At 34.0% G+C, this 15,283-nt stretch overlaps 1 protein-coding gene across 1 annotated transcript; it reads left to right on the top strand.

The window, feature by feature from the left end:
* Nucleotides 1-3,412, top strand: LOC112710333 (uncharacterized). Its single transcript, XM_025762500.3, has 4 exons — nucleotides 1-251; nucleotides 1,022-1,466; nucleotides 1,546-1,771; nucleotides 2,750-3,412. Exons 2-4 carry the CDS (start codon nucleotides 1,029-1,031, stop codon nucleotides 3,268-3,270), a joined length of 1,185 nt encoding a protein of 394 aa, XP_025618285.1. The 5' UTR covers nucleotides 1-251; nucleotides 1,022-1,028; the 3' UTR covers nucleotides 3,271-3,412.
* Nucleotides 3,413-15,283: the final 11,871 nt, after the last annotated feature.

Genomic DNA, 15,283 nt, shown 5'->3' with positions numbered 1-15,283 from the left:
TTGGAGTATTTGTTAACGAGATGTAGTGGAGCCGCAGGAACTGCTTCTGCCCTTCTGCTATTGACGTACAATCAGGTTGATTCTGCCACCGCTGCATTGCCCTGTTCCGCCGTGGTTGCTCTTCCATTCTCCCTTTCTCCGCTGCTGCTGCGAGCTATGGCGGTTGTCGATATCGCTGCCGCTGATGACTGAGGACGCTCGCTGCTGCACCGCCAATTTCTACACTTCACTTGCGAATTACTCACTTTGAGGTAGGGGATCTTTAATGAAAGTTAGTGCTATTCTCTCAAACTCTAGGTCACGGGACTATGATTTACGAGTTATCATGCTCCTGTATGAATTTGATTGTGCTGAATTGTGATGGGTTGATTATGTTATATACTTATATGTGATTGAACATGTTGTTAGATTGGGTAATTACTCTTCTGAACATGGATTAAGTTTATTTTTGTACAAGTGATTAATTAAGATTGAGATGGGTTATGTAGTGCTGAAGTTTTGGTTTGTGTGACTAAAGAGCTATTTGGATTAGGTAGTCATGGATTAAGGAATAGATTAGTAAATTAAACTAGAAAACTTGTTAATGAATAATATTAGTATTACTGAGTGCGATTTGAGTTTTTTAGTGAACACTGAAGAGTATTCTAACCATTTAACATTTGCGTTAAGGGCACATGCTCAATGACCCCTTAGGGTGCCCATGTTAAGCGAAAAGTTTAAAAATTTATTACCTGAAAATCTTAAACTATAAATTTCTTTTTAGAGAGATTAAATGATTAAATTAAGAGTAACGGTTAATGAATACTATTCATTAACATATGCTTTCATGAACAAAATTTTTTGTCTTTTAGTCCTATACATGGAATTGTTTGGCTTTTAGCCTATGTGCATGAATGGAGTGGGGGGAAAGGGGTTAAAAAAGGTATAAACAAAATGAGCCTTTCATTGATTTATATTTTAATGGTAGAACAATTTTTGTTTCCATATTCCATTTTCTAACTCACATCTGTTGATGTCCTAGTTGTTAAATGGATAGTTCTGATGAGGAAAAGGATGGAGTCTCTGGGAATCATGTACCCAAAGATCTGAGTTGCTTGGCATCTAAAGGTGAAAAGTTTGTAGATGCAGTACTTAATGGTCAAAATGAACTTTGTCTAGAGAACTTCCGCATGGATAAGAGTATATTCTACAAGTTGTGTGATATGCTGCAAGCCAAGGGTTTATTACGCCACACAAATCGAATCAAAATTGAGGAGCAACTGGCCATATTTATGTTCATTATTGGACATAATCTGCGGACAAGGGCCGTTCAAGAGTTATTTCGTTATTCTGGAGAAACTATTAGTAGACATTTTAACAACGTCTTGAATGCAATATTGTCAATTTCATTGGATTATTTTCAGCCTCCTGGTTCTGAAGTTCCTCCGAAAATCTTTGAAGATCCTAGATTCTGTCCATATTTTAAAGTAAGATATCTTGAAATGTGTTTGATGACAACCTTGTTTGGGATTGATTCTATCTCATTGTGTCAATATTGTTTAATAGGATTGTGTGGGAGCAGTTGACAGTATACATGTACCTGTGACAGTTGGTGTGGATGAGCAAGGACCTTTCCGTAATAAGAACGGTTTACTTTCACAGAATATTTTGGCAGCATGCTCATTTGACCTCAAATTCTGTTATGTTTTGGCTGGCTGGGAAGGATCCGCCACAGATTTACAGGTTTTTAACTCTGCAATCACCAGGCAGAATAGATTGCAGGTTCCTGAAGGTAATTTTAGTCAGTATAATGGAGTTTTCATTTGCATAGTTGAATTTGTTCACTTCATTTTGAACACTACTTCTAAGAATTTATAGTGATTTGTTTTTATGATTATGCAGAACTTTTTAACAGGAAAAATAAATGATTAGGAATAACTAACCCTTTTGTCTAAAGTTCACATCAGTAATGTTTTGTTTTTTTAAGCCAAAAAAATTTTCTGTTCCATTATGTCCTAAATTTTTATCAGCATTTCAGCTTGTTAACAAAATTTTATTACATGTTTCCTGCTTGGCATTTCCACCTTCCACTTAAAAGTGAAGACCGACTATTGAATGGGAAAAAAAAATTTCTTACTCAGAAGAAGAATTTGCTTGTATGATTCATTATTAGTTGTGAGCTTAGAAAGTGATGCAGCCAACCCCCATCATAAAATATTAGACATCAATCCTGCAAATTCACTTATCTTTCCTTTTCTCTATAAAACTTTCTGCATATATTGCGGTCAAACTTTTTCAATCTGTTTCACTCCCTCAATAAATCGATTTGGCTCATGTCAGTTTGTCAACTTGCCCGTGCATAAGCTCCTGGAAAGGTTCCAGTCTCTTTAGTTATGACTCTTCCATTGATACAGAGGTGATATTGGAGCTGAGCTTTTAAGTGAACAAAGCCCACCTTGGAGTCATTGACTACTTGTCAGGTTTATTGGATTTTTGGTTCTCTATGCAAATGTTTTAGCTAATGTATTTGGTTGAAATTGTAAGAGACTGATAGGAAGAAATGCATGTCAATGCCACTTTGAGGTCGCTAGTGACTATTGAATTAGTCATTTGGAAAGCGTTGCGCCTTTTCGTTAGAATCAAGTTAAATTTTTTGTGATCAAAATGAAACTTAGAACTCAATGGATGAATACTCGGTTTTATGTATGACTACTGTACAATTTTATTTCAATTGTTAGATTAGCAGATTAACACACTTTTTATCACACAGGTAAATACTACCTTGTAGATAGCAAGTTTCCAAATGTGCCAGGTTTCATTGCTCCATATTCCAATACTCCATATCACTCCAAGGAATTCCCAAGTGGTCACACCCCGCAGCATGCAGGTGAACTGTTCAATCAACGGCACTCGTTATTGCACAGTATCTCCGATCGAACTTTCGGGGCTTTAAAGGCACGGTTCCCCATATTGATGTCTGCTCCTTCATACCCATTACAAACACAGGTGAAGTTAGTGGTGGCAACAAGTGCATTGCACAATTACATTCGCAGTGAGAAACCGGATGATTGGATTTTCAAAATGTATGGAGAGGGGATGCCATTTTCAATGGAGGAATCGCTACCATCTTTAGAAGAGGAAGTTCTGCCAATGTCACGCATTGAGTCGCACACGCATCCGCCGCTAGATTCTACTTTTTATGCAGATGAAATTGCTCTTGCTTCGCAGTTGAGAGACTCAATTGCAACTGAAATCTGGAATGATTATATCCATGGTTTGCCTCCCATGTAGATTTCTTTAATTGAGCCAATTCTTAAACTTAGATTTTGATATTTTCCCAGGATTTATAGGATATAAGATAGATTCGAACTTTGATAGTGTACAGTAGATATCATTTATATTTTAAGTGAAACTAAATTATTAAAACTTCAAAGTCCAAGTTTCAAAATCCAAGAATCTCACAAGACAAGTATAACAGTTCCTTCTTTAATAAAGATGATACAGGAAAAGAGATAAAAATCGAACATACGACTTGGAGTTCAAATGAGGTTCATAAAACTTCTTTGCTTAGCTTTTTGGTGACTGAACATAACACAGAAAAAGGACCTAAGAAAAGGAGTACTTATTAGGGGGCAGTAACCATTCTAAGTACACCTGCTTGTTTAAAACAGCAGTCTTAGCTATTAAATCAGTCGCTCTGTTTGCTGTGCGCTGGATGAGCACTAAAATAGCTGTCCAATTGCGTTGAAACATCTCTTTGATTTTGTCAAGCAGATCAGAGTCATTCGTAATCATACTGGTTGTGCCTCGCGAAACAAGAAGAAACGCATCAAGATTATCGGTTTCACATATGACCTCTTTGCACTCGCAATCCCAAGCCATAACAAGCCCTCTCCAAATAGCATGAAGCTCACAAGAGAGAACACTAGAAAACGCTTACATCCAAATTCCCATGTTGTCTCTAATAATACATCCAAAGCCAGCTAATTGCTCATTTTCAAAAACGCTTGCATCACAGTTCACTTTACAGACATTCATTGGAGGTGGTTCCCAGTTATATTGCAAAGAGGAAGGAATAATATGTTTTTGGTTGGTAACAACCTTAGAGAAATCTCAAGCAGCATGTTGAACTAAGTGAACAATTTTCTCTTTACTCCATGGATCATCTTGATGGAAGATGTCATTATTCCTATCCCTCCAAATCCACCAAAAGGCCGCTGCAAAGAGAAACTCATTTTTGTTGAGGTTAGAACGAATCCAAGACACAAAATCCAAACTAGAGTCCTCAACGGTCATTCTTAAATTTAAGCTAATCCAAATCTGACGAACTTTTTAGCAAGTCCTAAAGCAGTGGTTAATATTCTCTGGAGTAATATAACATCTCTGACAAAAATCAGAAATAGCAAGACCTCTTTGAAACCGGTAATTAGTTGTGGGAATTCCGTTGTTGAGACAAATACAGAGTAGACACTTTATCTTCTCCGGTAGTCTCAAGCGCCAAAGCCAAAGCCAATTTTCATTATCATTCCAGCCAAATTTCTTCTTCAATAGCTATTTATACCCGCTTTTAGTCGAGTAGATGAGAGTATTTGAGTTTGTCCAAAACCAACCTGTTTTATCTCCTGCCTGCTTGATAGGATCAAAGAGCATCAAATCAAGTTTAACTTCTTCCGAAATCATTGTACATTCTTTGCTTAGCTTTGATTTCCACTCTCACTTAGAGAAAAAAAATATCCTAAATGGCCCAACAATTATCTGAAAAGTCAATGAGGTTCTTAACAAAAAGAAAAATACCTTTTTTAATCTCTGATTTTTAATTTTATGAGACTGATTAGTCTTTCCGTCAATATTTTTATTGGTATTAACAAAATATACCTATATGATATGTTAAACTGTTGATTTATCCATTAAAAACCAATTAGGATTAAAAAAAATTTTTGTTGAGAATTTCGTTATCTTTTAAGGATGATTATCAAGGTTGTTTAGTTTTTATTTTTATTTTTCTATTACATTTTTAAAGACATTAGCTAGATTTACTGTATAAAACTAAGAAATATTAGTGATTTTTAAATTATTTTTATTTATAAAAATTAAATGGAAGATATATTAGTGATTAATGTGTCACGTAAGCATGTTTTGAAGAGAGATCATTGACACAGGGCTAACCAGTCTCACAAAATTAAATATCAATGATCGAAAAAAGTATTTTTTTTTTGTTTGGAGGCCTCGTAGTCCTTTTGAAAAAATTATCAAGAGTCGGGTGGGTATTCACTCTCTAACTTATATTTCTATAGTTTCACGATATTTATTACTTTGAAATATTAAAAAAATTTAATTATTCTTTAGATACTTATAATTTTATTGAATTTTTAATTAGATTTTTACGTTTACTTTCTTTTCAATTGAGTCTCTAAATCATAAAAAAAATTTTAATTTAGTCTCTACCGTAACAAAAACGTTTAAGATAATAAAATATTTTGTCAAAAAAATGAATATTCTCACGATTAAGGTTAGAAATTTAATTAAGGACATCTCCGTATTTCTAAAATTTCAAAATAATCCTTGGCATTTTGTCCCCGTTCACACCTTGCTCTAAGTTCTTCGTTGAGCTCCCTGTCGCTGCGTCTCCTTCGCTCGCACGTCCGTCGCGTTCTTGTCATTCCTTGCATGCTCGTCACCCTCTGCCTCGTCCACCTAGGGGTGGCAATAGATAGGGTAGGGTAGGGTTTGGATCAAATCCTAATTCTACTCGTAGGTTGAGATTTTTATATAAGCTCAACCCTACTCTATCCATCGGTTAAGAATATCACAATCCTAACCCTATTCGTTCTTAACCTGCGACCTTACCTACGGTTTACCAAATGATGCAACATTATTATATAACTTGATGTTAATTTAAAATAGAGTTAACCACCAAAAACGCCCCCGAATTATTTAAACGCTGACAAAAATACACCCGAGTTTTACTATCAACAAAAATGCCTTCAAATAATTTAAAAGACAACAACAATACCCAACAGTAAATATATATTTTCAAAAAATACCTTAGAGATTGAATTTTGATGCAATTTTTTATAAGAATGATTATAAAAATAATATATTATTATACATAAAAATTGGTGATTTTTTGTTAAGTATATAATTTTTTTATAATTGTTTTTGTTAACAACCAATAATACTTTTAAAATCAAAATAATATATACTTAACAAAAAATCACCAAATTTTAAGAATAATAATATCTCATTTTTCTAATTATGCTTGCAAAAAATTACATCAAAATTCAATCTCTAATGTATTTTTTGCGAAATACATATTTAATGTTAATTTTTTTTTGCAAGATTATCTAACATTAAATATGTATTTCTCAAAAAAATTTTAGAAATTGAATTTTGATACAATTTTTTACAAGCATGATTAAAAAAATGAGATATTAGTATCCTTAAAATTTAGTGATTTTTCGTTGAGTATATATATATTTTTTTGTAATTTTTTTATTAACAACTAATAATACTTTTAAAAAATCACAAAAAATATATATATATACTTAAAAAAAAATTATCAAATTTTAAGAATAATAATAATATCTCATTTTTTAAATTATTCTTGTAAAAAATTACATCAAAATTCAATCTCTAAGCCATTTTTTGAAAATATATATTTACTGTTAGGTATTGTTGTTATGTTTTTAAATTATTTAAAGGTATTTTTGTCGATAGTAAAATTCGGGTGCATTTTTGTTAGTGTTTGAATAATTCGGGGGCTTTTTTGTGGTTAATCCTTTAAAATATAACTGACTTTTATGTAAAAAAAAGTATTAAATTATCAATTAATGATCTTTTTTTAGTGACTACGGATCTTTTATATTTAGTGAAAGGTCTTTAATTCAACATCTACTTAAAATATATTTTTATATAAGTATATATTATATACATATATAATGTGCATGTCAGTCGGATAAAATTGAAACTCAACCCGCACTCAACGTCTCAACTCTATCCGCACGAGAACCCTACCGGCTACGGATTGGGTTGACAATGCTATCCAACCGAATTGGATTAAATTAGATACCCACAAATAGAGTGCATATTACCACCCTTACGTCCACCTCTCATCCGCCATCTCTCTGACTCTTGATTCACTGATTAAAATTCTTTACTGTTCTTCTCGGTTCCTATTCTATTCTACTCAGGTTTGCTTCTTAGAACGCTAGTTTCTTTGAAATTTTTCATTTACTTAAAGGTTTGGATTTTTATTTTAAGATTTCATTTAATTTTATTATCATTTGCGATATGGTAATTTGAAGAGTTGGAGAGCAAAATTAAAGTATTTGAGGTGGTTTTGTTTGATTTCTCATTGAACGATGTAAATATTTTGTGCCTCATGATTCTTGTGATTAGATTTTTGTTTGAGTTTCAGAAGACATCAATGAGCAATGAAAGGGTCTAATTCATGAAAATACTCTGTGCTTCATGATATCTAGATTGGATTTTTGTTTTATAGTGTTGGTGGTCTCCAATTTAAATAAGGCCCATATTTTAAATAAAACAAAACAAATAATAAAAAAAAGAAAGTAATTTTAAGCCATGGTAAAAGAAGAGAGAGAGAGTTTGAATCTGTCTTTTTTTAGTAATACACAAATAGGTTTCTAAAAGTTTACAGTGGGACAGATTTGTCTTCAACAAAATTTAACTAAAATTTTGACTCTAACATTTTTAGTTATACACTAATCATACGTCCCCATAGCAGTTTGACCCGGTCAGGACGTCTTACGTGGAGGTTAAAGAGTTGACATGTCAGGTTAACTACCACATGTTACCTCCAAGACAATTTGGTCTCCGTTTAAACTGGACAAAACAACATCGTATTGGATCATGAGGCGAACGACCTCGTTTCGTGAAGGACAAATTCGTCCCCACCAGACCTATCTGCCTGTTCAAGGGGACCTATTTGTCTGATGATTATACTTTTATAGGGATCTATTTGTCTGATAACATAATGTTTGGGGACCTATCTGACTTATAATTGGTGACATTACCCTCAAATATATTCATTGTCTTTTTTTGGTTTCATTGAAAACACAAGCTGATGTATCTTGACCTGCTAACTTGTAAAATTCTAATCCTCTCTCTCATGATGCTCAAATTGAAAATTCTCATTCACATGTCACGAAAAAATGTCTCACGCAATCCCAAAGTATGCTAATTTTGAAGACTTAATGCGTATGTTGAATTATCTTTTTTGTCTGATTTGAGATAACTATTTTGTGGAAGGTTTATGTTAATTTTATCAGTTTTAATGATGTATTTTATTAATTGTTGAGATATTCTAGTGCTACTAAGAAGACTGATTTTATACTTTTTGTCTTTCTTTTAGGAAATTTTTTCACGATAAAAATTTCAGTATTTGATTATTTAATTTCTGTCATTATATTTACTGTTTGAAATATCTTTAGAATTGCCTATTTAATTACACAGATTATAAAAAATATTTTGGTGCTTTCGCTATTAGATAAATTCTTACTTGAACCTCAATTTTTCCAGCACATAGTATTATAGCTATTATAACAATAAGGAGACTAAACATTTGAGTCGTACAACATCACCAACATGTAAGTATTGGCTAGTTGGGAGATGTCACAGAAATTCTTGTAGATTTTCGCATAATTTATCAACATTGCAATTCATATTCTTATTCTTATGTAAAAGAGAAAAAATGAGATTGGAGAAATTTTAGACAAATATGAACCTTTTATAAGTAGAAAATAAGGGTATATAAATAAATTAACAATTTACTAATTATTTTTAGACGTTCAACGTTAATAGAAATTAAATTAAAAAAAATTTATAGTATAGAGACTCAATTAAAAAAATATAGGAATCTAATTAAAAATAAGTTAAAATTATAGAGACATATAAAATAATTAAACCAATTGATGCAGGAGTATATATCTTTATATTTGTGTCGTTAATTATAGTAGTTTAGTTTAACATATATTGTTATATTGTGTTATGAGTTAGTCCCATATTGCCCAAGTCATGAAGGTTCTCCCTCTCCTACTAGTATAAATATGTGTATGTACCTTTTTTGCTAATGAAGTTGAATTGATTGAGTTATATATTAAATAAGTTGTGTGCTTATTTTCTTCTAGACTCTTTGAGAGTATGAAGTGTATTCTTGGCTTAGCCAACCAAAGTAGGTTCTTGGCTATTTTCACCATAGTGGGGTTGTTAACCTCGCCAAAATTGGTGACCCAAACGACATTCTGACGTCAATTTGGTATCCAAGCAAGGTCGGATTTCGACTTACTCCAGTAAAATTTTATTTGATTCGTGGGCACGAGTCTTTAGTTCGATGCTCTCGCTGTTGGTACAAGCTGTGCGCAATATCTGTGGAATTTCAGGTAATATCGTTTTTTTCTTTTGGTGTCTTTTCTGTTGGTAATTATCTTAGTGCATTCCTATTAGTGCATTCCCATTATTATCATTATTGGTGCATTCCTATCATCATTGTGCATCATCATCATAATATCAACGTCTAAGCATCAACCTCATTGCATAGTAGTAAAAGATCGCTCCAAAGCGTAGAACTACTTAAGAGATTAAAATGGAGCAATTTGCAAAATATGAAGCCGCTCTAAATAATCATGGCAAGTAGAGTGAAGACAATTCTTCTAGCAAAGATGATAATGGAAATCCATTTCATTATTCTTCTTTGTCTAAAAATTTGTCCACATGAAAAGCACGACACAACAACACGAAAGCAAAAGACTTAGGAATCAAAATTAATATTCCTGAGTTTGAAGGGAGACTCCAACTTGATGATTTCATCGATTGGCTTTGTACAGTAAAAAGAGTGTTCGAGTTAAAAGACATTCCAGACGACAAGCGTGTGAAGCTTGTAACTATCAAGTTGAAGAAGCATGCATCAGTATGGTACAATGGGAGAATCTCAAGCATCCATGAGAAAGAGAAGGAAGAAGAAAGATTAAGACATGGGATAAAATGCATCGTGAGCTCAAACGCAAGTTTTTTCCTGAATATTACAGGTAAAACACCTTCATCAAATTTCACAATTTAAGGTAAAAGTCATTATCTATAGAAGAATATATAGTGAACTTCGAAAAGTTGCATATGAAGTGTGACATTCACGAACCTGAAAAACAAACAATTGCTCATTATCTTGGAGGACTAAATCAAGAAATTTCTGATGTCGTTTAGCTGCAATCATATTAGACTTTAGATGATGTCATTAGGTTATCATTAAAGATTGAAAAGCAAAGAATACAAAGGAGTAGCACTCAATCATTGAAGGACAAAGAAGTCATCCTTGATGTTCAACAAGAAGTGAAGACAAGATCTTTTAAAAGCAACAAGGAGCGTAGATCATTAGGTAAAAAATGCTTCAAATATCATGATTTTGGACAAGTTGCTACTGATTATTCAAACAGAAGAGTTATCTGATGCGTGAGCATCTTTCCTATCTTTTCCTAGTGAATTTGCATCTAATTTGTTGAGTTTAATAAAGAATTAATTATCTTTTAGCCAATATGGATGCTACTTTGAGTCTTTTGCAATCTTGTTTATTTTAGGTAGTATTCTGTTGGATTTGATGGAGTTTCTGTAGCACAAGAACAAAAGGAGATGGCAGCGAGGAGCGATGCGTATGCGTGACTGACACGTGCGCGTGATTTGGAGCTTTCCATGGCGACGCGTGCGCGTGACTGGCGCGTACCCGTGATTTGAAGATTTGCTCAGCGACGCGTATGCGTGACTGACGCGTGCGCGTGACTGACGCGTGCGCGTGACATACGCCACATGCAGAAAACGCAGAAAAACGCTGGGGTGATTTCTGGGCTGTTTTGACTCAGTTTTCAGCCCAGAAAACACAGATTGGAAGCTGCAGAATGGACAAAACGAGTGGTCCCCACCCATCAACTGAAGACTTGTTAATTAATTCTAATTTAAATTCAAATAATATTTTTAGGAAAAGATATTATTTTAGTTTTAGAAGATAGATTTTAAATTTATTAGGATTAGGTATAAAAGGGGATTGGAATTAGTTAACTTTTCATTCCATCTCAGACAATTTATTAGAATCCTTATTTTCTTCTCTAAACCATGTGCAACTAATCCTCCATTGTTAAGGTTGGGAGCTCTGTCTATTTATATGGATTGGTTTTATTAATTTTTCTATTTTAATTCATGTATGGATTTATAATTTAAGAATTATTTTCGCTCTTTATCTTATGAATTTGGGTGGAACGGAAGAATGACCCTCTTTCTATTTGAGTTCTTGTAAAACTTGGAAAATCTCTTTACTTGAACAACAACTTGAAAAAATATTCTCCTAAATTTTAATTATCTAGATTTAACAGGATACGTGATATATAATCCTTTTATTTTTGGGTAATTAGAGTTTTTGTGGCATATAAACTGGAATTTGATCATGCAGCTTCTAATTGAAATTAATTGACCAAGGAATTGGTAGTTAATAAATTTTAGAGGAGACTAGAAAGGTCTAAGGAATTAGGGTCTAGTCACATATAGTTTGCCATAAATTAAAATCCTACATGATTAAAATATTTAGTAAGAAAAGTTAATTCGAAAGAATAGATAACTCTGAAACCTTAACTATTTTCTCCATATTTTCTTCCCAATTTATTTACTTGCCTTCCTTCAATATTCTTATTATTGTTTAATGTCTTTTATATTGCCCAAACATTACTTTCTGTTTACCTGACTAAGTCCATCACTCAATTATTGTTGCTTGATCCATCAATCCTCGTGGGATTGACCCTCACTCACCTGAGGTATTACTTGGTACGATCCGGTGCACTTGCCGGTTAGTTTGTGGGTTGTAAATCCCACACCAAGTTTTTGGCGCCATTTCCAGGGATTGACTGTGATTAACAACTATTAGTTGTTTGATTGCTTAGGTTAGGCGTTTTATTTTTAATTTTATTAAAATCTATTTAATATTTTTGAAAAAAATAAAAAAATTGAAAAAAAATCTGTTCTGTCTTCTTTACTTTCCTGTTTACCACATGGTGCGTTTAATTCTGTTTGGTATTTTGTGCTAAGAAAAAATAATGGAGAGAGATCACATGGGTTACTACTCACACCCAAGTAGTGATTCATATTATGGTGGATGGAGGAACTATCCAAATTTTGGTTGGCAAAGTCAAAACTAAAGAAACTTCAATGCTCCATGTTCCAACTATCAAGAGCCACCACCTCCATATTCATACCAAGAAAGAGGAGAACTAGAAATAACTTAGAAGGGAGCGACATGATGAAGTCGGCCCGACAAAGCTACAAAAAGTTATAAAAGTAATTCATAAAAAGAGACCTGACAAGGTCCAAATAAAATGGATTACTAGAAATAACTTGGAAAGGGACTGACATCAAGAAGTCGACCCAAGCCGATTAAAGCGACAGAGTTATAAAAAGTAAATCGATAAAAAAGAGATCCAACGAGGTCCAAATAAAAATGGATTACTAGAAATAACTCGAGGAGATCCGACAAGAAAAGTCGACCAACAGAAAGCGTGCGCTAAAAGGGACACAGCTTTGCCCAAAAAGCCATGACTCCACGACAAGGCTATCAAAATTGTTCAGACTGACTAAAAAGCGTTCTACGAGAACACTAAAAAGTTGTCGGACAAATTAGCCCCAAGGATCACCCCGACAAACAAAAAGAGGTTGGACAACAAAGAACCAACACTCTACAAAGATCCACAAAAAGGGACAAAGACATCTCGCAAACGACCAGAGAAAGGCTAGGAATGCTTTGCTGAAAGGCATGAAGTCTTGAAAAAAGACACTACTTAAAAAACAAGAGCACAAATCAAAACGGCGCTAAAAAGTCATCCAAACAAACTATAAAAAGGTTTCCCATCGGAACACTACCTAAAAAGTTGTTGAATTATGACTAAAAAGCCCGAACAGTAAAGACAAACAAGTCGGAACAAGGCTGAAATGCCCCCTCAAACAAACTAAAAGGGGCAATACCAGACTCGCACAAGGAGAAACTACTCAAAGTCAGGATGCTTGAGCACGACTTCCTCAAAGAGATCGAAGCTCTGAAAGCACGATCTCACGGAAAGGTCCGAACTCAAGCAGTGGCACTGTTTATGCATCGGTTCCAGCTATAAAGGACTGGGTTGGCCGACCTCTTAGAAGGTTGGCCCATGACCGACCTCTTGGAAGTTGGCTCATTACCGACTGATGATTTGATTTTTGATGGTTTAGAATTTCACAAATGAATTCTCGTTGCAAGTATAGTTCCTAAACCAAGCAATAATCTTTTCATACAAAAAGTTGTTTGTCACTAAAACAAACCCCTAAATTTATAAACCGAAGTATTCAAACCTCGGGTCGTTCTCCCTAAGAGTTACAATAAAGTGTCTTGTTATTGGTTGTGAATTATTTTGGGGTTTTGATATGAAGCATGAAAGATAAATGGCAAGAAAGTAAACTAAGGCCTAAAAAAGTCTTGGCAAGGGTTGGTGGTCAAGGATCTCTATCCTAATCATTAACCACAATATGAGAATTGGCAAGGATTAATCTCATTAAATCATCCTCTAACTAGTAGCAAAGGAAAGTCAAATGAGCTATATCAATCCTAGTCCATAAGTCCTAACTCTCCATTAATTCAATTAGTGAGAACTAGAGTAAATGGCTCCCAATCATCAATTACTTGGACATTAGTAACTCAAGAGGTCCTAAGTTACCTTTCCAAGCCAAGAGTATAAAATTCTACTCTAAAATCCAACCAAGCATTTCATCAAACACTTGGAAGGCATAAAAGGAAAGCATAGTAAAATTGCAAGAAAAGTAAATCTACACTATTCAATTGAAAGGAATTAAACAACAACAAATCAAATGAACACAATTATTATGAATTACCTCTAATTGAATTGAAAGAGAATAGGAGGAACAAAAGTAGATTCACAACAAAACATAAGAACAACATAAAGGAAATTACAACAAAAGAATGGAAGAAGAATGAATGTAACTACAAGGAATTGAAAGGTAGAAGTAGAAGAAAGCAAAGATTAAAATCTAGATCTAAGAACTAAACCTAATCCTAATCCTAATTCTAGAGAGAAGTGAGAGCTTCTCTCTCTAGAAACTACTTCTGACTACTAAAACTATGACTAATGGTAACTAACATCTAAAGTATGAGAGTATGTTCATTCCCCCTTCAATCCTTGGCTTAAATAGCATCAGAAATGAGTTGGATTGGGCCCACAAGGCTTCTAAAATCGCTGGCCACGTTTTGCTTTAAGTGAACCAGGTGGCAGCAACGACGCGTGCACGTACTATGCCCGTGCGCGCCACCATACCTGTAGCAACTATGGCAAATCTTATATCGTTTCGAAGCCCCGGATGTTATCTTTCTAACCCAACTGAAACCGCATCATTTGGACCTCTGTAGCTCAAGTTATGGTTGTTTAAGTGCGAAGAGGTCGGCTTGACAGCTTTCCGGTTCTTTCATTTCTTCATGAGTTCTCCAACTTTTCATGCTTTCTTTCTTCATTCCCTTGATCCAATCTTTGCCTCCTAAACATTAAATCACTTAACAAACATATCAAGGCATCTAATAGAATCAAGGAGAATTAGATTTAGCTATTTTAAGTCCTAAAAAGCATGTTTTCACTCTTAAGCACAATTAAAGGAGAATATACAAAACCATGCTATTTCATTGAATAAATGTGGGTAAAAGGTGATAAAATCCCCTAAAATCAATACAAGATAAGCCCTACAAATTGAGTTTATCACCGACCTCTTCTCAAAGAGCTCGGCTGAATCGCCATAAGAGGCCCAAGCAGGCCCAAACGAAATGAGTAAGGGTATGGCATTTATTCAATGGGAACTAACTAAATGCGTGATGCAATCTACCTATATGCAACTATCTAAATGAATGCAATTTGCTTAGTTAAAATAAATCAATTTCCGAGAAGCATATATGCATGAGGGCTAAAGGACTAGCAAGTCTAATCCACAATTGAATTGAGCTATTAAATATATTATTTTTTACAAACTTGCATGAAAGGAGATGATCATAGGTGGAGATATGTAATTGAGCATCAAACTCTCACCGGATGTGTTTGCACTCTATTCGCTCAAGTGTTTAGGGTTGACTCTCTCAATTCTCCTCTATTTCATGCTTTCTAAGATTTGTTTTTCTTCTAACAATCAACAAATATTTCATGCATGCATACATATATCATGAGGTCTTTTCATAAGTTGTAATGGGGCTAGGGTTAGGGTTGGATGCATATTTGGTCAAGTGAGCTTA

This window comes from Arachis hypogaea, chromosome 9, assembly GCF_003086295.3.
Source record: "Arachis hypogaea cultivar Tifrunner chromosome 9, arahy.Tifrunner.gnm2.J5K5, whole genome shotgun sequence".
In the NCBI taxonomy this organism is placed as follows: Eukaryota; Viridiplantae; Streptophyta; class Magnoliopsida; order Fabales; family Fabaceae; genus Arachis; species Arachis hypogaea.
This window is presented reverse-complemented; position numbering and strand designations above follow the sequence as displayed.

Coding starts and splice junctions, on each gene's coding strand:
- LOC112710333 (XM_025762500.3), top strand. CDS start 1,029: ATGGATAGTTCTGATGAGGAAAAGGATGGAGTCTCTGGGAATCATGTA. Junction 1,467..1,545: donor GATTCTGTCCATATTTTAAA/GTAAGATATCTT, acceptor ATTGTTTAATAG/GATTGTGTGGGAGCAGTTGA. Junction 1,772..2,749: donor TAGATTGCAGGTTCCTGAAG/GTAATTTTAGTC, acceptor TTTATCACACAG/GTAAATACTACCTTGTAGAT.